Consider the following 25,780-nt stretch of genomic DNA (forward strand, 5'->3'; position numbering starts at 1 on the left):
TAGGTATACTTAATCACTACTACGTTGGGAAGACTTATTTTTATTTTCTGACGAATCTCGGAGCTCCTCCATTCAAATAATTTAATAACTCTGTGGTGAGGAACGAAATTAACTTCTCCTGAATTTCATTTTACAACTAGATAATCACAGGTGATTTAATCAGCGCGAAAAAGCAATCATCAAATGGAAAAATAATAAGTTTAATATTAAGTTATTAATATATAGTTCTTAAGCTACCGATATAATAATCCGTGTGAGAATAAATCAGTTTTATAAATGGTTGAAATCGATATCTCCCAAGGGTAATTATTAAATTATCAGCTACATTAGGAAACATCTCTTTTATAGTTCTGTCTAGGTAATCCGCTTAAAAATAAAGAGGAAGTAAAAAAAGCGAGGTGCCGTGTAAAGATAAAGGTGTCCTATTTTCATTCAAATCCTTCGCATTGAGATGGTGCAGTCACGTGAAACGAAAACGCGAAACCCGATCGCGTAGTATCGCATTAATTTATAACTCCCTGATTTTTCGTATCTTCATTCGTGCCTCCTATCGAATACAAATATCCCGTGGAAAGCCTAAGCATCGTAAATTTCCACTAGAATCTAAACCGTTCCCAATAAATCTGACAACTTTCATTTGATAAATGCGCCTGGCTGCCGCAGAATTGTTCCAATCGCACTGCGTGCAACCGAAGCGGCACGATTTTCTTATTTCCATCTCCGAGCAATTCTAGCACCGTATTTTCTAATGTTTCTTCGTTGCAAATTTCAGCGAATGCTTTCTTCTAAATAATTTCTACGTTCCTGGAATATTCAGCTTTCCCCTGAACCTTGGTCGTTAGAAATTAAGAACCGATGAGAATCTTCACGGTACACTGCCAATACGGCAACTAATTAGACCACGCATTTACAGTGAAAGAAAAAGTCACTTAAATACCTTCTGCGATGATGACGACGATGACGGCGTTTCGATACGTTTTGCGTGCTGCTGTCAGGCCGAACGGTGAACACTTCCTCGATGTTCTCCATGTTCCCCTCTTTCATTCGATCTGTGTTCTCAGTGGTCGTCGGTGACGTATCAGTCTCGTGGGATGCCCTTAAAAAAGTGTGCCTCGATTTCGTCGCGTTCGCGTTCTGCGCTGAGCGCGAGGGTTGACGATTTTGCTTCCGAGACGAATGCCTCTTTTTCGATGGTTGCGTCGTCGACTCCAACCTGAAAAGAATAGGTGCAGGAAAAATACAGCTCTCCTAAAAAACAATGCAGAGTGTTTCCACGCCGAACGTTTCCATTGATATAAAGTACAGCATGTAAGGTGCATAACCGCAGCTCTGGAAAGATATTTTTTTGCAACAACGGATCAATTCAGATGTCAATAGCATAGCTGCTTGGTTCTCGGCAAACAAAAACAGTACACTGTCTTTATCGACGGCTATTAATTAATTTCATAGATACGAGTGCCACCTTAATTCTGTTAATCACTGCTCCATGCATACACAGCCACGTATCGCTTCGATTAGAAGCCCCGCAGATAAATTTATTATTACTCCGCGCATTTGCTGAAAGCGTTGATCTTTTTCAACAATACATTCCGCGGATCAATTCTACACCGGGAATGAAATCAGCTCGCCCCTCCGCGAGCAATAAATACTTAAAGCACCCGCGGAAACCGTCACGCGAAAACGAATGGTAGCTTTGAAATCAGATGGGGAGGAATACGCGAACGCTGGCGACCCAGAAGCTAGGACACGCTTCAGGGGACATCAGGAAATCTTTCGGCGTCCGCGGAACGAGAACCAGCACTATTTTTATCATTTTAATTGCTTTCCCGGGGTGTTCCTTTCAGTAAATTTGCCGGTCGAGTGGAGTCGCGTGGGGCATCTCCTCGAGGAGGTGAAATCCCTGTTCAACTGGCTGGAAACGTGCGCGCCCATTCTCGCATAAAATTTTTGCTCTACCTGAACTCGACGCCCTCGTCCCTCACCCCGGGGCCAGCGTCGTCGTTCCTCGCGTTAAAACTGAATCCACCCTCGACTTCGCCGTCCATGCTGTATTGATTCCGGTCCACCATAATTGGTTCCGATTTCTCTTGAGAAGCGAGGATCTCGTCGTTCTCCTGCCGCTGCTCGTTAGCGTCGTGCTCGTTTTTAAATTGCAGGATCTCTGAAACGACACCTGTCGCTTAACGCACTGGTCCCCCGCTCCCCCGTCTCTCTGCTACATCATGCAGCCTCGACGAGGAGAAGCATTTTACCTGTGAGACCCTCTTCCTCCACCTGGAGGCCCTCTTTCAGGACCTCGTCCCGATACCTCTCCAGCTCCTCGAGGTAACTCTTGTTCAGCTTCTGCTGGCGCCATTCTGTCTCGTACTTGATGTTCGGCAGCGCAATGTCCCCCAGGAAACCACCTGAAACCGAAGAATATACGAACCCAGTGAGGCTAAAGTGCTTGCTCTTTGTGATTTGGATTTGTTTTTCCAGTTCGTATGTTTAGGGACGATTGATATGTTGCATGGAAAGGGTTGTTATAAGTTCTGGGTTAGAGACTTTCTTTTGCACACGAAAGCACTAGCTTCGCTACTGGGCTTCACCTAAAATTTAGATACTGATTTTATAAAGAAAAATTATTTTAGTTTTTCTTGTGAAGATAGTTACACTCATCTGGATTGCACAGACGTAATGAGCTGAGGAACATTTCGTGATCCAAGAGTTTACGGTTCGAAAGTTTTTAGGCGACGCACACACAAATATATAAACTTTCTACTTTATATATTAAGATTATTCAATTACTCGAGAGTTTTAGTACGCTAGAGACAGCTTAAGGGGGCAGACCACTGTAAAAAATCGGGGAAATTGATTGTTTTTTTATATATATTTTCTGAAAGACGTGCGTTTCCAGAGTGATCTCTCCAAATTTGATGAAGAAATTCGCAAAATTGACGGAGATATAGTATTTTCCGTGAAGCGGCGTCAAGCGCGCGACTGACAAGGGAACATCCTGAACCCGGAAATTCAAAAACTTCTGAACCTTTGTGAATATGTAGGGAATTTCCTCCTGATTACGACGCAATTTTTGTTTACTGGCCAAATTCACTCTAAGGGGGTGAAATTGACCGCTGAAAATCCGGTTATTTTTTCCGATTTTGTGTTATAACTCGTGAACTGTAAAATACTTTTTGTTCGCCAAATGCCTAAAACAAAAAAATGAAACGGCGTTTTACTTCGTATATATGTAGCTTCAATTTGATGAACCAGAATACCGCTAAGTTCTATACTTCTTTTGTTAAATAAGAAAATTCGCGCAAAATTGGATTGCAGAAATTAAAGGTTCGAAACTTTCAGTCTGAAAACGCTCCACACTGCTCAATAATTTTTTTGGTTTTTTGCTGACTCATCAATTTCAAGCTACATATGTATAAAATAAAACGCCGTTTCATTTTTCTGTTTCAGATTACCTGGTAGATAAATATCATGCACACCAACCGCCGGTGACTTTTGCGCGGCGTGATGGTTAATCATGCATAACTACTATATTTATGGTTAAAAAGTAATGAAAAAAAAACTGCAGCTTCCTCAAAGATACATCACACCATGGTCAAAATTTCCGATGAATCGAATCGCTGCTTTCTTAGCAAAAAAATCCCAAATTTTGCTATGTTTTTAGTCCAAAGAATAGGATTCCCCCCTCAAGATTATTCAATTACTCGAGAGTTTTATTACGCTAGAGACAGCTTAATAATACTTCTCAATAATGCATTCACTTTAACTTCCATGATGGAGAGATTAATTCATTAAGAGTATAATTTCAGTGCACAGCTGAATTCAGCATATAATTCGCGGTTGAGGATTGAGAAGCGGGGGGAAGGTAGCGCCCAAGCTTCCAAGAGCCACGTACTCGAGTCTTTCGTATTTAACCACAAAGGCTGAACATTCTCCTACGATAGCCATGCAATCCCCCGACTCACATTCCCCCGTTACACGTGATTTCGGGCTTTCGTCGTTCGACGTCCAGATGTCTTCTCGTTGATACCAATTACCGGATAACGCTGTTTCCCAGACATTGGCCGGGGCGGTGCAGCGCATTAAGGCGGATCCACACATATCAGCTCCGTGCCGGTTCACCGCCGTCAGATGCGAGCGATAAAAAAAATATCGTTCCCCAGTTTCGGGACGGAGCGGCTCACGCTTGCCCGCGCCAGCTGCTGACACTGACACAAAGAGACCACTGGCACTGACTCGCACCGAACCGTCGCGGAACTGATACGTGTGGATCCGTCTTTACGCAGCCCCCGTTATCGTCCCCCATAAATCACCGGGGAGGATGCGTTATCGGTGAAAAGAGAGTTTGCTCGATTGTGCAGTTGTTGCGGCCGATGTAAACAGCCTCGCTGCTATCGCCTATCGGGCCGGCCGAGGAGAAGCAGAAGACAGAGAGGCAACGACGGACGAAGCTGAAGAAGACCATAGGGAACGGAGCAGCCAAGGGAGAGCGACAGGACTTTCTCAAAAGTCAGATAATCGGATTAAAGGGCACGACCAATGGGGTCCGCTGTCTCTTTGACCCGCTTTCACGGCGCGCAAAGGGGGAAGATCTCGTTACAGGGAGGACAAAGACTGCTCGTTAGAGGAGCACCGCGAGGAGCATCGAGGAACAGCGGCAGCGAGGAGGAAAAACGATTATCCGATTCGAGTGCCGAGCACCCGTCCGATTTCTTACTTAGCGACTGGGTTAGGTGCTCGGTTAACTGGCAAACAGATGACTCGATGTCTGAAGCGATGTCGCGGAAGCCCGTCGACGTTCCTCTTCCCCGATCGTGATTCATCCGGACGGATCCATCCTCCCGGAGCACCGTACCCTATTTAGATCAATTCGAGGCTCCGGGACGGGAAGGGAACGGCAGGGACGCGGCAGGATCAACGGGAATCCTGAATCTGCTGCAAGGTCTCGATCTTGCTGTCGATTTCCCCTTGACTCGAATGGGTAAACGAGGAGCTCGAGCAGCGGGACGTCGCGTTGATGCGAATCTGAATGAGAAAGTGCCATCGATCTAACGGGGAGGTGAACGAAGGGAAGATTAGAGGCGGGTTCGACGAGAAGTGTGAAATAATTGGAGCTGTGAGAAATAGTAATTCTTTCGAACCCGAATGTGAAAGAAGACGAGTAAATTGTGAACCGTAAAGCAGGGAAGTAGAAAGTGTCCATGGGCATGAATACACATGTAATTGCAAAAGGGATATGCAAAGGGGAGTTTTAATGAGACGAAAGCCAACATCTAATTGAAACTACTCGGTGCGCGTGCTTCCACTGTCGCGCGTTGATTGCAGCATTCCCAGCACGTCATTCGGTTTTTACTTGGCCTTTGACCCCCGGCAGAAGAACGTTTCACTCTGTATCGTTGACGAAATACCCTCGCGGCCACGCTTATCGGTGTTTCCATAGCGGAAGACCATTGTAGAAGTTCAAAGTTACTTGACGACCAATCGTCGCTCGCCGCGCGCTCTTCCGCTGAAAGAATTTTATTCGCATCGCTATTTACCTCCCACAATTCCGCTATGTTACGGCCCCGTAAACGGTCCTTCTATTTTCACCGAATGCAGCCCCCGCTTTCTTTGCAAATGAACCGTTCCTGTTGGAAACAGTGTGTCGCCTTTTATTGCCGGGCAGAGCTTTCGGTCGGTGCCGGATTTTTCTGCCTGTAATTCCGCGGGCCCCGCTTGCATATTCAGGAATTTTTCGCGCGGAATTATTCGCCAGTTCCTTCCGCGCGTCCCCAGCTACTGGCATAGAACGCGCTGGTATTAGCGGAACTTTGCGTCGCGAGTGTTCGATGACACTCGACAGCGATTTGTGTCAACGACGCCGTTGTTGCTCCGTTCGAGGACCTTCCCGTTCCCGTTCACAAATTCGGTGAGCCTGGTGTAACGATCGCGACGGGCAACCTTTAGAACAGCGGTATTTAGTACGGACGTGGTCTTCCAAGTTCCTCTTTACGACGTGTTTATGTGTCTGGTCGTTTTCAGTCTGGGAGGTTCAGTAAAGCTTTGGTAATTGTAAAATATAAAACGTAGGGTGGTGGGATTGTTTAACCCTTCGTGGTCTCAGCTTCTTATATATCAGAAATTGATCACATGGGGTGGTTTTCAGTCTGGGAGGTTCAGTAAAGCTTTGGTAATTGTAAAATATAAAACGTAGTGTGGTGGGATTGTTTAACCCTTCGTGGTCTCAGCTTCTTATATATCAGAAATTGATCACATGGGGTGGTTTTCAGTCTGGGAGGTTCAGTAGAGCTTTGGTAATTGTAAAATATAAAACGTAGGGTGGTGGGATTGTTTAACCCTTCGTGGTCTCACCTTCTTATATATCAGAAATTGATCACATGGGGTGGTTTTCAGTCTGGGAGGTTCAGTAAAGCTTTGGTAATTGTAAAATATAAAACGTAGGGTGGTGGGATTGTTTAACCCTTCGTGGTCTCACATTCTTATATATCAGAAATTGATCACATGGGGTGGTTTTCAGTCTGGGAAGTTCAGTAAAGCTTTTGTAATTGTAAAATATAAAAGGCAGTGTGGTGGGATTGTTTAACCCTTCGTGGTCTCACCTTCTTATATATCAGAAATTGATCGCATGGGGTTCATTGCACCCTTGCGTCATTCTTGAGTTACCATTTTCGTACTTTATTATTTAATTATACATTCGTAATACTCATACATTCATACTTTAATAGAATCTTTTTCTAGAAATGTAAATTTTGATACGATGAACTTTGTAGTTGGATAAATAGTAGTGGAAAAACCCGATTTTATTGCTAAGATTCACCAATTTTTAAATTTTAATTAATAAGTTCTAAAAATTTACAGAAATATTAGCAAAGAAAAAAAATTGCGAATGGGTTGAAATATAAAATAAGAAATTGAAATTGAATTAAAATCGATCGCGCCTCTCGTGTCTCCAATTTCGAGTTGTTTCCTAGACTCTAATTCGATTTTGCTTTAGGAAAGTTATTCCAAAAGTTCTGTAGAAGAAGTACGTTACATTCTTTTCTTTTTATAAAATGCAAATGGTAAATCGAAATGGATTTCGAATGCAGCCGAACACTTTAAAGTTCCATGTACATTATATTTGTGATATGGTTTTTCGTTGCGACAGTCTCGAGTAGAAAATAGTTAAAAGGTCTTGTACGCGACACTGATCGCGAGCAACGGTTATGATACGGTTACCAAAACGCGTCTTATGTGTTCGCGCCGTAATATATTCAGCTTACACTGTTTATCGCAAACAAGTGAACACTTGTTTGATCAGCTGTAGTTCTGTACGACATAACGCGACACAGAATCGCCTGCAGCAAGGATATCGAAGCACTGTTTTCAGGATAAAGATCAACTCTCACGGTTGCTGATACTGTTGGGTAGAAAAATTAGTAATTAAAGGGGTATTATACCGAAGATAAACTATTATAACAAATAAGAAATTATTACTCTGTGATAGTCTCTACGATGTAGTATTTAGGTACTTCACTGGTGTGAAATCACTCTGATCGATGTGTCATTTAATTTAGGCACTTCTTGTAGTATCTTTTTATTTAGACTGATAGCGATAGTCTAACGACGACTTGTTAATCGCGTTTTTATTTTCGGGAATACGTATATAAGTAGTCTCTTTCTCCGATTGTCGTAGAAGTAATCGTTGTAAGTCAGAAGCAGTCGGATCAGGCCACGCTTTAATGTAAGTAGCATAACAGAAAGTTTCCGCGATATGTAGTGACATTTGAACATTCTATCGGCTGTAACATCATGATGTTCTCTTAAGGGGTCGTTTTACTTTGACAAAAAAATTAAGCTATTTTTAAAGATACTTTTCTCAGTAAATGCAAGATATAATGAAATAAATCTGTTTCGTATTTATTAAGCTACTATTATATTACATAAAAAAAAATTCAAAAGAATTTTTGCAATCTGTTTTAATTGTTTCTTTACAGTGTCAATATGGCATCTAAAAGAAGAGGTATGTTCATGGCGTAGGTTATTTCCCGGCTCAGGCTTATCCGAAACAAAATATTCCAAAAGATTCTTAATATGTTTGAGTGTTTGAAAGAAAAGGTTTGGCAAAAGAACACCCAAAAGGCTGTATTCCCGGGTGCTCCATGAGAATAATCTCGGTTATTTCTTGAAAAAAATTGTTAATTAAGCGAGAGGCCATAGCGACACTCATACAGATTAAGAATCTCTTGGAATTTTTTGTTTCGGATAAGCCTGAGCCATGAACATACCTCTTTTTTAGCTGCCACATTGACGCTGTAAAAAACCATTAAAACAAATTAAAAAAAATTCTTCTTAATTGTTTTTCTATAATATAAGAGTAGCTTAATAAATACCAAGAAGATTGATTTCATTATATGTTGTATTTACTCAGAAAAAATCTTTATAAATAGCTTAATTTTTCGGCCGATCAATGACCCCTTAAGTGCCAATGGATTTAGTGAAAACAAGGTGGATCAAACCAACTTTCACGGTTTAGAATTGATTTCAAATTACGAATTACTTTCGAAGCTAAGGAACATTTCAGAGATTTCGTGGCACCACATTCGCCGCTGAATTTACTTGCAACGAATAACGTTATATCTATTCGTCATGATTAGTTTCGTATCAACATCGGTAATGATATCGCTTATCGCGCATAATACACTCGATAAAGTCAGGGTCATCTTCATACTTGGTAATGCAATTGCCCGCTTTGAAAATTGATTCGATCCGTCCTAATTCCACACAGAGAAATTCGCTCCTCCTTGGCTAAGTTCCAGAAAAGTGACGGAACGAAAAAAAAAAAAATAAAACAATAAAGAAGGCGATTCGTTTGTAACTTATCGACGTCCCGTTTCCAGCGAACCAGGAGCCATGAAACAGCTACTTCGTACCGTGGCAGTATTAATTACCTTACTGTCACCCGCATTCGTAAATACCGTTCCCATCGAGCCTAATGGGAACGAAGACAATCTGGATGCCTGCGGCAATTACAGCCTGACTTTGCAGTTGCCGAACTCCAGAGTGATCGAGAAGTATTTCATTTCCTCCCCCATCATAAGATGCTTAACCCTCGAGCATGGCGGGATTCAGAGGGTGGAGAATGGTGCTTTCGACCAGATGCCAAATCTGTCGTACCTGAATCTCCAAGGAAACAGTATTTCTGCGAGCAATTTGTTCTCTTTCGGTAATCTGTCAAGTGTGAGGGAGTTGATTCTCAGCAGTCAAACCGGGGGGTACTACAGCCAACAGGTAGAAGTCAATGGCGTGTATCCGCAACTTCAATATTTGGATTTAAAGAAAATCGGCATGTCCGGGATACACTATGGCGTATGGGAACATTGTTTCCCAGAACTGACGCGCCTCGATCTCTCGATAAATAAACTTACACGCTTCGCTGCTATACGCCCTTGGGCTGAGAAGCTAATGCATCTGTATATGAACGACAATCAACTTTCGCAGGTCTCGTTAAGAGGATATTCTGGCTTAAAGTCTTTAGCGTTAGAGAACAATCAGATCTCATCCATAAGCATGAATGGCTTGGATCTGGATGGTTTAACTAATTTGGAAAACCTTTCGGTAGCGAATAATCGAATCAGTGTTATAAGCGCAGGAGCATTCGATGACACCGGCAGTCTTCGATACTTGAACATTTCCAAGAACTTACTGTCGAGCATCCGGTCCGATATTTTTAGGAGCCTGTACTCTCTGGAGGTTCTTGCATTGGACCAGAATACCTTCGAAACTGTGCCTATAGCGGTGCCCCTTAATATAACGACCCTGTCGATGAACTGCAATCGCATTAAATATATAACGACTAACTCCCTGTACAACTTGCCACACTTGAGAACGCTGTCTCTCGCGGGGAATATGATCGCGAACGTTCACGTGGATGCGTTCCAAAATCAAGAAATGCTAGAGGAACTGTATCTGTACAATAATGAATTAAGTTACTTGCCAGACGGTTGGGGTCGGACCATCACGAATCTTCGCTACCTGGACTTGTCAGGCAACGCATTTACATTGTTAGAATCAGCGGTCCACTCCACTATTCCGTCTTTACAGCAACTTTATTTCGAGCGCAATCCCCTTAAGTATATCAACGCAAATACGTTCGCAACGATTTCGAAGTATGTAACTGTGTATCTGGACAGTCAGTCGGATCGCACTATCGTAAAGTGTGAGCGTAGTTCGTCATACCAAACAACTACGAACCGGGTGCCTACTGCCCTTAATAATACAATTACTACCGACTAATCGCTACTGGTGGTAACACGGCTGTTACACCTTGGCTCGGACATTGGACAACTATCGCGTTACAGTGCTACAGAAATTTTATTTCCCACTATATATTTTCCACTATATAGCTTTCAATATATTCAGGCAAATGGCGTCTGTATAAACAAGTGTTTTACATTGCAAAAATAAATGTATCTATGCTAAGATTTAATGGAAGACTTCATTGAATGTCATTCGCTGTCTTCCATTTCTTCTCCCCACAATTTTTCTCCTCGTCGAATTGGTCCCAGTGTGAAACAAGATTGTTGAGCAATTATCGCGTTCTGCAAATTTTTTAATTGAAAAAAAAATGCCCGCGTCAAAGCAGCTCGCCTTTTCGAGACAAGTGACAAGTTTTGCAACCCGATCAACGCGTAACAGAATTTCTGGAAATTTAAAAATACCGCTCACATGCAGCGTATTGGGAGAGTGACCAGTTCGAAAAGTCACCCCTGCACAATTGCTTGGCGACCTACATCAATGGCTCTCGATCAGATGCCAAATTGGTGGAGCCTGAATCTCCGAAGGAACAAGTGTGAGGAAGTTGATTCTTAGCAATCAAAATTCGTTTCTAGTGCAAGGAAGTTGATTCTTAGCAATCAAAATTCGTTTCTAGTGCGAGGAAGTTGATTCTTAGCAATCAAAATTGAGTGTACCTACTACAGAAACGAGGCAGTGGTCCATGCTCAAAAGGACTAGCATGCGAGTGATAAATTGCATAATAAATAAATACATATAATCTAGGGCGTGTATTAAATAAATATTGGCAGAGGCTCGCATAAATATTGATCAAACAGATATACATATTCCGCGTTGGATGGATATTACAAAACATGCTTGAACGGTTGCTGCGTGTAAATATTAATTGCTTTTTTACACAGCGAAACATTGTAAATCAGGATTTTATACAGATCACTAGTTGTCGTGGTTTTATAAAAAAAAAAAGGATAAAGGGATTTTGTAAATATCTGAAGCTGGCACACACAGCGTGTTGCATAACATAAGGTTTATGCAGCTCGGTAAATACATTGATCCTACCTAATATCTAGGTCAATTCGGAATCCCGTACATCGTGCAATTGAACGTAAGCCAACGTTGGGACGACGTAGGAAAAAAATAATTCTACCACAGAGTAAAAAAATACAATGCAAGTCGAGTGCACCTGGAACACGGATTGAAAGCGCATATACATATTTGTTTATTGATCTCGCGTAGATACGTGGTGTAAGTTTACTTGCAAATAGGCTTTTCTAGCGTACATTCATAAAAATATTAAAATACATCCCTGAAAATCTGCATGAATTCTACAATTTATTAAAACTGATTCCCACTGCAGGAAATCATTCTTGCAATAACTGAGAACTTTATTAACCAATTACAACTTCTAATTAGAATATGTACACAGATTCCAGGGCTGGAGAATATTTGAAATAGTTTGAGACAAAATACTAAAAAATGAAATATCTCCATAAGCAAATACTATTTTATTAAATGCTTAAATCTTGAGCTAATACTATTTACTATTTACACTCAGATTCGAATATAGGAAGTCGGGGATCGAAAATAGGAGACACAAATTTCAAAACCAAACATTTGTAATTTATAACGTTTATAATTTGTAAGTACCTATTTCTGAATGCAGGCATGTGTATTTACACACATTCTTGTCAGTTAGTCATTGTTTCAAATACTATTGTTTGAAATGAAAATTAAACATCGTTTGAAATATTATTCTTTGAAATACTATTTTCTTATATTCCAATGAAATACACATTTCACAATAGTATTTGTACGAGTCAGTATTAAAATATTTTAAATACTGTGTAACTATGTAATTACTAATTCGAAGAAAAGTTTATTTTGCCAAATCCTGTATCGCTCGAAGAAATAAAAATATTTATTTCTATTTATCTATTTCAAAAATCTATTTTCCCCAGCCTCGACAGATTCTCAATCATCAGCGTACCTACCAAACTTCAGAAGGTATCATCGCATTCGCGACACGGTGACACTCGACAAAGTTTCACCGGATTCACCCCTGATTTCATCCTATACACCATTGTAAAATACGACAGCCCCCTTTGTCACAGCGTCACTATAATCACTACAACGACCCACCTGGCACGTTTCGTTGGGGCATGCTAAAAAGCAACGCAAAGAAGAAAAGCTGAGTGAAACGAGAGATCCCGGTTGCGGCCAGGCCGTATCTTATCGATAGCCCACGATCGATTTCCTTTAATTAATCCAGTCTAGGGACCGCGCAACGGATCGTCCCCGACATTGGGGTGTAACGTTGGCGCGTGTCCCATTAATGGCGCCGAATAATTTGTCGATGTGGAAATTACCGACCACGATCCTGCAGACCAGCCCGACGCCGATATCTCACCGTTCTGTTAACGAGGTCGCAATCGTTGAATCCGTCACGATGAATTCGCTAGCAGTCGTAAATACCGTCTACAATGCCTGAGCGACCGTCGACTCGCGGACACGCGACTCGATTTATTCGTTTCAATTAATTCCCCGATCTTACAGATCACGATCATTTTTCAGTGTTCGCGATCAATCGTGACGTAACCTGGTACCGTGTTGCCTCGATAGGGCGTCTGACGGAGTTGCTTCGCATTTTTTTCGGAGATTTCAATGCTGCGAAGATTCTGTAGCCTAGAAATTACAAACCTAAATCTAGTGGAATTAGGATATAATCGTGAACTACAGGCTTCGCAACATTCGCTTTGAATGCAAAACTGGAAGTCTTGGAATTCGAAAGCAGGATGTTGAAGTTTCTTATTCCGAATCTGAGATAAGAAATTTAAAAAAAAACTGACAATGGAAGATCCCGAACCCGAAATTTCAAAAAATTCTGAAACTTTGTGAATATGTAGGGGATTTCCTCCTGATTTCAACGCAATTTTTGTTTAGTGCTCAAATTCAGTTTAAGGGGGTGAAATTGATCGCTGAAAATCCGGTTATTTTTTCCGATTTTGTGTTTTAACTCGTAAACTGTAAAATATTTTTTGTTCATCAAATGATGGATCTAATTAAAAGAAGTGTCTTTTGTCTTGAAACTGTTTTTCTATCTCTTACAGATCGCGAGTTATAACGCAAAATCGGAAAATAGTCGAATTTTCAGGGGTTAATTTCACCCCCTTCGAGTGAATTTGGGAAGCAAACAAAAATTGCGTTGTAATCAGGAAGCAATCCGCTACATATTCACAAAGTTTCAGAATTTTTTGAATTTTATGGGTTCGGAATCTTCCCTTGAGAGTGGTGTCGTGGATCATTTAGATCCAAATTCACATAGTAATCAGAGACGCTTCCCTACAGTTCAGATCTATTCTATTTTCAGTTGGAAATGCAACCAAACGTGCCGTACCACTTCTTTGAAGACATACAGTGGCGTACAAAAGTATTCGGCCACCCTTTAATACAGAATAAGTTGTTTAAAATTGGTCCAAAAGACTTGAGTTTTCGGTCGAAAACCGTGATTATTCACCAACTTCAACTGTTTGTACCGGGGAATTTATACCGGGGAAGGGAGGGGGTAAGGATTCGCTAAAATTACTCTTACGTAATTTGAGGACGGCCCCTAAGGTCCCGATAAATTTCCCGAATTTTTCCACGAAGCGACGTCAAATGCGCACGTGGTGCCGCATTCAGATGTCCGAGCTGGTTAATTAATTAGGCGCGTACACGCACACCGCCGCCGCGCAGGGCCGAAATCGGCAGATTTACGGCGATACACTCATAAATACCTCCTCCTGCCAACGAGTATTAGGAACGTGCGTATTAGCCAACGGACCGTGCGCGCATTTCCTTCTCCCCCAGCGTGTCCGCGAGTCATTAATTTATGGCGTTTCGCGATCATTCGGTAAATCTGCGAGCGCTGCCTCCATATCCCGCGCCTCCCCCGCAGCCTCCATTCACGCGGCAACGATATTTTAATTACCGCCCTCTGCCAGCGAGAGAAAACAACCCGCGTCATATCGCATCGTATTTGTCCCCTGGCTTTTCCACCCCGGAAAACTTCTCCCGCGGCTTAATATTCGACTGGAATTTCTTCTTAGCCTTTCTAAGGGAAGTTTCTATTAGATTCGGTGAGTAAGAGTTCGCGGTGTTTATCTTCTCGCGCCCATAGAATATTCCTTAATAAGGTCGCTAGATTTGGCGAGAAAATATTCCTGGAAAACTTATGGAAATTCTCTTCGTGTCTTGTGCGTTTGTTCAATGCCGTGAATAATTGAGAAGTTTGTCCAGGGAGCCTGCACAGGCTGTCTGCAGATTATTACCAAGGTGTTGTTTAATCGTTGAAGGGGGTATTCTACCCAAAAATTCTATTTTCTTTTTGTTTGATTTTCAAATATTTTGGGGTTTCGAAAATATGTCTCTAAAATATTAAGGTGAAATTCGAAAAACTTACAGGGTTATAGGGGCTTAAGGCCGCAGCGTGGCCGGCAGTCGTTCCCTCCACCCTTGTATCTAAAGAGGCTGTGACTGCCAGCAGAGAAGAGAGAGCTGCCCAACATGATTTTTTCGAAGCTCAGGAAGGTTTCCTCTACGGTCCTGGTATACCAGATTAGGGATAAGTTGCAGGAATTAGTTGTTATCTACCGCAACTTCAGTCGTATAGGTGGTACTGCATGAAAAACTTTAAAAGCGTTTTTCTCGAAACAATTTTTTTAGATCGGGCGCACATTTTTCTCAAAAACTACTGGACCGATTGAGCTGAAATTTTACACACATTCAAAGTGAATCTGTACCTATATCCGGAACTAGAATTATATCAATAGTTTCAATACAACCTCCCCCACACCTTGTTTTAGCTCAAGAAAAGTCGAAAAAATCGAATATAAATTTTTAAACAGCTGCGATTTCGGTAACAATATCCGGACTTGGTTACATCTAGTTCGGGCGATAACTACACTCATATAGATTAAAGAAATCTTTGGTACTTTCGTCTCGGATGACTAGGGCGGCCGCAATTCGTGCGCCCGATTGGGCCGGTTTTTGATGACACGACCTGCGCTTCGGCGTGTAACTTGTACAAATTTCAATATAACGCGTTCCAAAAATTTGTGTTCATAGTTCAAACACTACTAAATATATGTGCAAAACCCCTGCCCTGTAGGTGCGATAGGGTTTCCAGAATTAATTTCCAAATATCACCCTCAAAAACGAGTGTCTAGACTAGAATACGCTCTTAACTGCGAATTAGAAATTGCTGACCCTTCTCTCGGTATACATATTCTGGATACGATAAGATTGGAGTGGATTTCGAGTGTGCTTCGAATTTTGGGAATAGCGAGATCTGAAACTTCACTGCTTTGAAACCCCAATGCTTCGAGGTATCGACATAGTTTTCAAGTACTGGAACAGCGAGGTGTGTGCCGAAGTTCCGCACTCCTGAGGGTTGTAGAATACTTGAGGTGTCATCCAATCGACCCCCATTCGCCGTACAAAAATACTGAAGTATTCCGACGAACTCCATCCGCACGGGAGAAGTGAACTTTGCTCGCCGATTTCGCGTCGATGCCCAGTTAGATCGATTACTAAAGAAAACAACGGGGCCAGTAAATCCAGCTTCCCTCTGCGTCACGCGCAGGTACGATATAGAGAAGTTCCCCTATGAATTTTGCGTGATAGAGTGCACGCGCGCGACGGCAGTCATTTACAAACCGCATAATGCCAAACCCCTGTTCGCTCCGAATCGGTGATTTCGTGCCATTCAGGCCGTAGATTCGCTGGAATATTCGATGCCCGGCTAAAATCTCATCGATCCTAGGACCCCGCTTTAATGAACTGAAGCGATTAACTCTACTTACCACAGGCAATTCTCAGTCAACACGATCGTAATTTTCGAGCACCTCCCTTCGACTAATTCCCATTAATTTGTACGGGATTGCGCTCGTGCCTTGCATCATTCAGAACGAATTAATCGATTAATAATATCGTCGCGATATTTGCGCGAAGAGAGAAGAAGAGACACAACCGATCCTTCGTCCCCTAGTTTCACTCGATTCACTCGCAAGGTGAATTCTCTTCCACCTGCCTGCAATTAAGCTCGAGATATAGGTAAACTCGAGATCGGAGTGTGTCGCTATTGAAACTTCTTCACCGACAGCGCCCGAGCACTACCTCTGCCGGGTCAACAGATTTTCGAACCCTCCCACACCATTCCCTAGCAATTAACCGACACCTCCTTCAGACTTTTCTCGCGAGTCAGCTACTTTGCCTCTCCCGCTATCCTCTTTAAGAACGTCGCTTGTAACAAATATGCGACAGGAATTTATCCAGCGAAACTGGATTACCGGGCAGAGTGTTTCTCTATTAATTGAATACTTGTACGCGCTCGCACAATGATCCAAGACGGACGAACGACCCGATGCACGCAAGAGGCAGAAGCTTTTAAGGGATGGACAGGGCAGCGGGCAAAATTGGAAAACAGCGATAGCTATTTTGGAGGCAAAGGCCAGCCACCGTGGATGATTCTTTCAAAGCTGTTATCAGAGGCAGGCTGCAATCCACTTGATGATACCGAAGGATTATCTTCAGCTCCCATTTCCGCGATGAAAGCTCCCGGGACAACAAGATTGTGCCGGTTATCCGGGAAGAGATTCTCGTCCTGTCATTAACTTCTGATGGTTCTCCAAAGAGAGACATAATTCCACTAATACGTTCCCTCTGCGAGCGTGCCGCGAATCCGCGACGCGAGAATCAGCCCGGCAATAGGCGTACAGTAGAAAGAGAAACATTTTAGAGAAGTTGGTACCGTTTCTCGACGTTCCAACCCCTCCGTAGAATCCAGCATCCGAGAAATAAAGTTACCACCCCTCCTAATTGCTCTAAATTAGCTAAATCTCTTCGGAAGCAGAATATAATTTCGCTTGAACTCATAATTGGCCCAGAAATCGGAGAAAAGTTCTACCTAATCGTTAAATTCACTTGCACGTCCCTCCCCGAGCGAAATGCTTCTCCGCGGACGAAAAAAAAAAACAAGTCTCCGCGGCTGTTTTCATTGGTCTGCCCGCCGTAGTTGCAAGGTGCACTCTCCGCTGAAAGCGTAATCCCTCCCAATTACGGTGTGATTAATGCCGAGACGTGTAAGGAGGTTAAATAACATTGAAACTGCGACCGGTGCAACCACAGGATCGTGGCTGACAGCCAAACGGAAGGTCGGAAGTGGTCCAATCTCCGAATCGATCTCAGAAGCCTCCTATTCCATTTCCAGGACATTTGCAAGAGCTTCGACGTTATGAGAAGGAGAGGGACAGACGGAACACTTTGCAGAACGGCGGCAGACAAGAGCTACTTCCGGTTAGCCGGATAGAACGTCCGGGGCCTTTCCTATTCAAGAGCTTTCGATAGTTCGTCGGGCAATCGTATCCTCGATTCAATCTCCGTTAAATTTTCTCCCACGGATCTGCCTTTCTAATCTGCTGTCCTTTTTTCTCCCCCACTCCCCTCGACGACCTGCGGGATTCCTTTATGAACACCCGCGGGCTCTTGTATTTCAATAGTCAAGCTGTATTACCCGGAGTTGTAAGCAGAAGTTCTTCGAGTGTGATTGTACGACCTGCAGTGCCCGTTACGGTCCTATTGGTATCGAGGCATCGAAGCAGAATAGTTTATAGCGGAGTAGCAAAATACCTGTGCTTCGCTACGGTAGAGTAATTAAAAGGGACTACTTTTATATTTGTTTTATTTTAGGTAATTTTTCATGTAATTTCTGCAAAGTACCTAATCTTTGTTTAACAAAAATTTATGTACGTATATGGGTTTTTTTAAACATTTCTGTGGGTAATCTTTGTAAGTAATAACCAAGTTGATATTTAATCGGGTCTAAGAGATGTTAAGGTGTCCGAGAAAAATATATTTTACTACTTTTCACCCCTTGGGGATGGAATTTTAAAAAAAAATTCTTCTTATCACACATTTACGTCGCAAAAGAAATAATAATAATAATAATAATAATAATAATAATAATAATAATAATAATAATAATAATAATAATAATAATAATAATAATAATAATAATAATAATAATAATAATAATAATAATAATAATAATAATAATAATAATAATAATAATAATAATAATAATAATAATAATAATAATAATAATAATAATAATAATAATAATAATAATAATAATAATAATAATAATAATAATAATAATAATAATAATAATAATAATAATAATAATAAATGACTTTATTGCACCATTACAATTAAAATTACAATGACGAGTAGGCGAGGTTCAGCATTAACTGCTGCTCTACCACCTAACCCAAAAAGTTGTTGGGAGATAAAAGAAAAGGAAATGAAAACAAATAGACTAACATTAAATACAATAAAATAAAATAACTAGGAACAAGATAAGAATAAGAAAAAGCCATTTACATAGGGAACCGTGAGAGGATACCTACTCTCCGAATTTCACGCTTCTAGGTTCAACGATTTGGGCTGGCCGTTGGTGAATCAGTGAGTGACACACCGATTTTATATAGGTACAGTGGCGGACGAAGGGAAGTTTACAACTTTTAAAATCGTATAACTTTTTTAGATTTGGTCCAAACGACAAGAGTTTTTTTTTAGAAGCTAGAAGGATTAGTTTACTAAGTGACGTGTTTCGTCGTTTTGAAAAAATGCAACTGGTCGGAATAGCAAAAAATAGTAAATGTCTGTAAATGTAGTGAATTTTCATTACAGACTCACAAAAAAGGTTTAAAAACCGACCTTTACTATTTTTTTTTTTTGCTATTCCGACCAATTGCTTTTTTTCAAAACGACGAAATATGTCAGTTAGCAAACTAATCCTCCCATCTTTAAAAAAAGACTCAAGTCGTTTGAACCAATTATAAGAAAAATAATGCGATTTTCAATGTCGTAAACTTTCTTTCGTCCGCCACCATATGTATAAAAATAAAATAGCTAAATATAAACCTAGATTTATAGGCTACGATGCAGATTAATGTAAACTTTAGAGTCGCGCAAAGAACTGTAACAGGTTTGGCGGTTAACGTAGTAGATAGTATTCCCAGGGATTACTGTATAATTAAAAGAGAAAAGGGTGAAGCGAAATAACAAGCATCTCCACACGCCTGGCGGAAATTCTCAGGACGAGGCACGCCAAAACACATTCCCCCAGCAAACTACGCTACTTCCGAGTGAAACATTTACTTTTGTCCGCGTGCTTCCCTTTGTCTCATCCCCAGCAAGCGTGGTGCAACAAGACGAATGTTTGGTGGATAAATCACAGGATGAGTTACGGCGCTATGAGCACGCAACTTCCAGCCTGACCGAAACAAACTTAAACTACGTACTACTTCATGCATAAAATAGCACGGTGACATCAAATTAAGTTTGCCTTAGTAGACCGCACCGCCAGGTAAAATATGTGGCTCCGATCTTCGAGCTATCAATGTCTCCCACGAGTACCACGCGAATCGCTAATCAACGACCACCAAATGTCTCGATTGAAAAGAGCTCCAGCACCCAACAGATCTAGTCGTCGATCGAGTCTCTTCTAAATGCATGCTGCTTTAAACCGAATCCCGAGCCGAGCAAACACAAGTATCTCTCCGGACTGGAGTGTACGGCCGAGCTGCAAGCCCGTGTTTTTACGGCGACAGTCGCCAATGGCCCTTCTTTCCGGGACACAAAGCCAGAAAAAGCTCGGCGCAGTTGGAACTTTACGTAGCCTGTATCCGACGATAATGCGACGTGCCCCGCGTGTAATACAGACACAGAAGCCCGAAGGTGTGCGTGTGTCGTATTGATTCGAATGGAGAAGCCTCTCGCATCGCGAGCGAGCCTCTATCGCGTCGGATTAAACGCTCGCGTGCGCTAGCAACGTCAACTTTCCGTCCCTTTCTTTTTTTTTTCTTCCACTCCTGGCCAGTTTCGCTCCTCCGCCGTGCAATCCGCCGCCGAACTCGTCGATACTGGCTCCAGCGGTCCGCGCGTTTCCCTCTTTCTTCCCCGCTCTTTCATCCCGCCGCAGACTCGCGGACCCGCGATCCCAGCTCTCCTCTCACGTCGGTTTTCATATTCAAGCGACAAAAGCGCCGTGAAACTGCGTCGAAATATGCGCGCACCCTTTTGTGCGCGCGACTTTCGGGGAAACGTGCTCCGATGAAACTCTCCGAGCTCCCTTTTGAAGTCCACCGTGCGGTGGTTTCGGGGGTCCCTCCGCGTGGGATGCTGGAAATTCTGTTTGAGATCGGCTGGTGGTTTAAACTTCTAAACCCAGCGAACGTTCGGGTTAATTGTAACGTGTACTATCTCAATGATTGCATTTCACTGGCTGCTCTTTGGGGCAAGGGATGCTTGGTTTATAATGTTCATTTGGAGCTTGTTTTTTAAATGAAAAGAAAATTTGTTTGTAACCTTTTGTTACAGGAACGATGCTCGGGGGTGCATTAATGTGGAAGTGTACTTGAATTTCGATTGGTCTGGGTTAGGTCTGGGTTAGGAAAATATATCTCTAAAATATTAAGGTGAAATTCGAAGAACTTACAGAGTTATAGGGGCTTAAGGCCGATGCTTGGTTTATAATGTTCTTTTGGAGCTTGTTTTTTAAATGAAAAGAAAATTTGTTTGTAACCTTTTGTTACAGGAACGATGCTCGGGGGTGAATTAATGTGGAAGTGTACTTGAATTTCGATTGGGCGTTCTGCAGGCGATACCTGTGAAGCGGGTTTGATAGTTGGTGGGATGAATGATCTAATGGATCGAGGAGAACAGAGAGCCGAGTACAAAAGTCTTCTACGATCGCCTCGAGGCGAAGGTAAAAGAAAATACTGCACTGTCAAAGATCGTCAGACGTCCCCTTTTACTCTTCCTTATTCGCGAGCCGACTCTTATCCCAGGTGAGAAGTCGACCTAATCCCGGGGGATAAGTTTTCATCACGTTCGGCTAGCTTCTGCGTAGAAGCGCGCTTCCTGACTTTGATTCTATTCAACGGTCGTCTTCTACGTCCGCCTGAAATGACCATCGGGCACTTTCCGCTCGAATGGAAAACAGAGAAGAGGGAGAACCACCGCGAAGGCTTGCGCATTTAGTGGACGATTCACTTGAAGCGACCAATTTTTATCCGCAATTATGTATTAGATAGATTACGTTTAAGCTTCAGGGCAACTAGTGTTCCTTCTCGAGAATGCTTTCTCGAGAATTTCTCGAGAAATTTTATAATTTCTTATTTCTTATTTCTTGAGAAATACTATAATTTCTTATTTCTTATTTCTTGAGAAATACTATAATTTCTCGAGAAGCTTAAGTCTAGGAAAGATATTATAAATCTCATTTATTTTCGTAAATGAATGTATTACTAGTTAATCGCGAACGTATAAACACATCTACAATTTATAATACATCTTATTAATAACAGTAGAACCTATATGAATTCCAATAGAAAATCACAGTACAGAAGATTCGATATTATTAACTGCTGAAGGTGCTCTTAAATTCTTATTTAAAAATTTAGAAAAATTGTATACTGAATTAAGTACCTAATGAGTTTCTTGTGGCTATTAAAGAAGAAATATTGAAAAGAGGAGATAAGACTATTGTACCCCGTATAAAATTTTTGCACGATCCAGAATTTCTTTCAAAAGGGTCAAAAGACACATTTTTTCATTTAACAGCCAATATAGATATTTCTAAAACGTCAAAATATAACAATAACAGATTTTGCTACAAAAAATAGATTCGCTGACGCTACATTATACGCATTGTGCTATTTAAAAATAAATTTTAAAACCAAAAAGTAACGTTTCGCTTTGTACAAATTTTGTATTAAATAAATAAATTTACCAATTACATTTACTATCTATTTTTTCATTTACACAAGTTTTGTATAAAATAAACAGGAATAATCATTTAGTTAAAGTTTTCTTGTGTTTTTGATAAATATTATCAACATTATTCCAAGAATATGATTTTTGCAATATTTTTTCAATTTCTCGAGAATTCTCAAGAAATACGATCTCATTTCTGATTTCTCGAGAAACAAAGAAATATCGCGAAATCAGGAACACTAAGGGCAACGTATTGTCGTCAGAGTAAACATCGTCATCACAGTAACGGAATGAAAATATGCATGTACTAAATTGTCCAGTCACTAATTAATTACCACGCAGCTACTTAGGAAATAATTGATGACACAAACTCGATTGGGAAATCAATGATTACTTAATCGTTAAACAGATGTGCCAATTACAATCGTCACCACCACTGCACAGGCGTGCGAAGTGGCGTCGTAATTAACCGAAGCATTAAATTGTCTTCCCGGAACTTCATCGTCCACGCTATTGCAAAATCTCGAACCTCAACTCGCGCACCATCCGTCATCAAAGTCTCTTCGACGTCGTATCCTATCGACCTGTTCCTCGCGATCTATCAAAGTCTATCTTCCTTCCGCGGATGCCGCGCGGCAGCGTAAATAACTATAACAGCAAAGGGGAGGGTATCGTCGAACGGAATACGATTAAAAGTTGATTCAATCGCGGGCACGCGGGACGAAGAAGACGCGGAGGTGCGGCGATGCGCGTCGAAGAAGCCCGAGCTGCCGATGCATTATTCAACGTCAGGCTCATATTCCTCGAGAAACACGAAAACAGATTCACGCCTAGATGGAGGAATCCCTTACCGACGCCCCCGAAACTTCTTCGGCAGCGCGCAAACGTTCACCCCGCGAATAAATAGCGCGGAGCCGTCGCATTGGGCCGGCATTTCTTCGCGAGCGGAGCCAAAGGAAATCCATACGGGTTGTCACAGCCGTGTCAGAGGTTGAGAGGCTATCTCCTCGCCGCGCTCATCAGAAAATAGAGGAAAAGCCGTGTGGCGAGCGGGCGCCGCCGATCGATGCTGCCGATCGACGATCATCGATCCACGGGCATTTGCTCGCGGTGATATCCGGTACAGTGGCGCACCGGATGCGCCGTACCAAAGAAGAAAGAGATTGCTTTCTTGTCTGTTCCACGCGACAGCACGCAGGGACCTGAGGTCCAACAAAATAGAGGTACTTTTTTTTAGGATTGCTTCCGCGTGTGGCTCGATCGCTTGGCCATTTTTAGTGGACATTGGGGGCTAGAACCGTTGCTGAGAGGCAGGCACCATGTGTGCGTTAGAAACGGAAGGCTCTGGCGATTTTTAAATGCTACAGAATTTAAGGGGTCATGCTCAGTCAGGAGGCCGAAAAGAGGGTGGTCTTTGGAAATTTTTTAATCAAAAGCTATAGCACATTTCTCAAAAAATCTTTTTTCCTTTTAAGTATTGCATCTAGTACCGTGCATCGAATTTTTTTTATTTAAAAATGTTTATTAATAACTAAGTTATTGTCCATCACTCGAAGGCTCTCTAAATAAAAAGGCTTCTGCGGTGAGCACTGCTGCTCGAAAATCGATCATCTAAAATAAAAAATTCAAAAGAATTTACTTATTATATTATATTATCTAGTATTTGAACGAAGGATTTTTCGAAATATTGATTTGGGAAAAAATGGCTGATGTTTAAAGTAAAAGTTTCAATTTTTGTCATAAATCGTGCTTGAGTTTTCGTCAATTAAAAGAAAACTAAGCATGGGATAAAAAAATCCTTCGTTCAAATACTAGATAATATAAGTAAATTCTTTTGAATTTTTTATTTTAGATGATCGACTTTCGAGCAGCAGTGCTCACCGCAGAATCCTTATTTTTTTAGAGAACCTTCGAGTGATGGACAATAACTTATTTATTGATAAATATTTTTAAATAAAAAAATTACGATGCACGGTACTAGATGCAATCCTTAAAAGGAAAAAAGATTTTTTGAGAAATGTGTTATAGCTTTTCAGTAAAAAATTTCCAAAAACCGCCCTTTTTTCGTCCTCCTGACTGAGTATGACACCTTAAGCAAAATGGGGTGAAAGTATAAGCGCACAGTTTGGAAATTCTCTGAGAGTTCTGCCTCCTTAAATTTATATGAAGCAGTCTCCATAAATTTATATGAAGCAGTTTACACGGGACGCAAAGTTTCGCGGCTACTAGGCGGCATGTTTGCGTTCGTTTCGACGAACGCACGTATTGCTTCACCGCGAATAAACGCAGCGGCAAACTGCCGCAAACCGCTCGTCTGCACCGGGCCTTAGGTCGAACGAAATGGAAGGAATTGTTTGGGTACTTTCACTTTTGGCTGTAGGTATATTTTAGAGTTACAGCTAATTTCAGGAGTCGCAGGATATTAAATTTAAAAAATGACCGATGTTCAATATAAATGTTGACTTGAGAACTGTGCTCCGATTCTGAAATCTGGAATCAGATCTGACAGCAAACTTAGAACCCGCGCGGTTTTATTAGATTTCCTCGACGGTTGTACTGCACGGACGAATGGAATACAGACGTTTCATATAATATGTACGCTCGCAGCGAAGTGGCGGCTACCCCTATTTTTCACCGAAGGAAACGAGTGCTCGCCATATTGTAGTTTAGGTAATAGCATAGTATAGTGGTCCATCCATCTTCAGTGGAATTTATTGCCCAGGATTTTTCTCTGTATTGGGCACGAAGAATACCACAAGGGTTCCCAGTGATCATCGGTTTAACAGTGGCGCATACCTTTGACACGAGGTGAGAAAGGATGTCCAGCCAGCGTGTTTGTCTACGACAAGTTCCCATTCATGCGGTTAATAATAGCCACGCGCCATTAATTCACAGGCTTGTAATTCTAAGCTGCCAGATTAACAAAGCTCCCACGATCTCGCAGGTGAAAAGTAAAGGCTGACATTAAGACAGAGCACTACTCCACAGGTAATTCCCTGGATGTCTAAAATGGTCCATGTAAGAAAAAGGAAAACAGAATTCCCTTCAGAATTAAAAGCACAATTGAGCCACGTAGTTGACAAGTGGATTAAGTCCCTTTTCTTAGTATCGTGAAAACTGGACTTTCGTGTAATGCTTTATAAAATATTAAGAACAGAACGTAGCTTTATTGTAAGAAAGTAAAGTGAAAGAATAGTAATTATGATGGCATAACTTAAAAGAAAAACTACATTTCTTTCAATAGTAAACTAACGGTAACATAACGAATAATATAAAGCAGAAAGCTTTTATACGTTTGTGTGTTTGTCTGTCGCCTAAAAACTGTCGAACGATAAACTCTGGGAGCACGAAAAGTGCCTCAGCTCATTATATCTGACTAATCCAGATGAATGTGATCATTTTCACCGAAAAAAAATTTTTTTTTTATAAAATCAGAATCTAAATTTCGGGCGAAGCCGAGTAGTAAAGCTAGCAACGAATAATCAAGTGTCATTATTGCACTGAATTGTAATATCACTTCCTTGTAAAAAAGTGACTTACTTCATACGGCATAACTTATACGAATATTATTTTCAAGGCGCTACGAGAAGAAAAGTTAACACTTTCCACTAAACACGGTGTATTTTTACATTGAGAATCTCATTTATTATAATAAGTATAATAAGGAACTCATTCCTTGCTGGATTCGTCA

At 41.4% G+C, this 25,780-nt stretch overlaps 2 protein-coding genes across 2 annotated transcripts in view; one reads left to right on the forward strand and one right to left on the reverse strand.

Moving 5' to 3' along the window:
- Positions 1-25,780, reverse strand: part of Tok (tolloid-like protein 1 tolkin) — a 75,658-nt gene that overhangs the window by 24,430 nt on the left and 25,448 nt on the right. The window contains exons 2-4 of the mRNA XM_076830405.1: positions 2,253-2,405; positions 1,957-2,161; positions 938-1,213 (exon numbers count right to left, since the gene is read on the reverse strand). Of these exons, the coding sequence (XP_076686520.1) occupies positions 938-1,213; positions 1,957-2,161; positions 2,253-2,405 (634 nt within the window). The remainder of the gene's footprint in view (positions 1-937; positions 1,214-1,956; positions 2,162-2,252; positions 2,406-25,780) is intronic.
- On the forward strand, positions 8,834-10,358 carry LOC143378915 (podocan-like protein 1). Its single transcript, XM_076831032.1, has one exon. It carries the CDS (start codon positions 8,890-8,892, stop codon positions 10,270-10,272), a length of 1,383 nt encoding a protein of 460 aa, XP_076687147.1. The 5' UTR covers positions 8,834-8,889; the 3' UTR covers positions 10,273-10,358.

Source organism: Andrena cerasifolii, chromosome 2 (genome assembly GCF_050908995.1).
Source record: "Andrena cerasifolii isolate SP2316 chromosome 2, iyAndCera1_principal, whole genome shotgun sequence".
NCBI classification, from domain to species: Eukaryota; Metazoa; Arthropoda; class Insecta; order Hymenoptera; family Andrenidae; genus Andrena; species Andrena cerasifolii.

Bases quoted from the DNA above. Each gene is read 5' to 3' on its own strand.
- LOC143378915 (XM_076831032.1), top strand. From the start codon at position 8,890: ATGAAACAGCTACTTCGTACCGTGGCAGTATTAATTACCTTACTGTCA.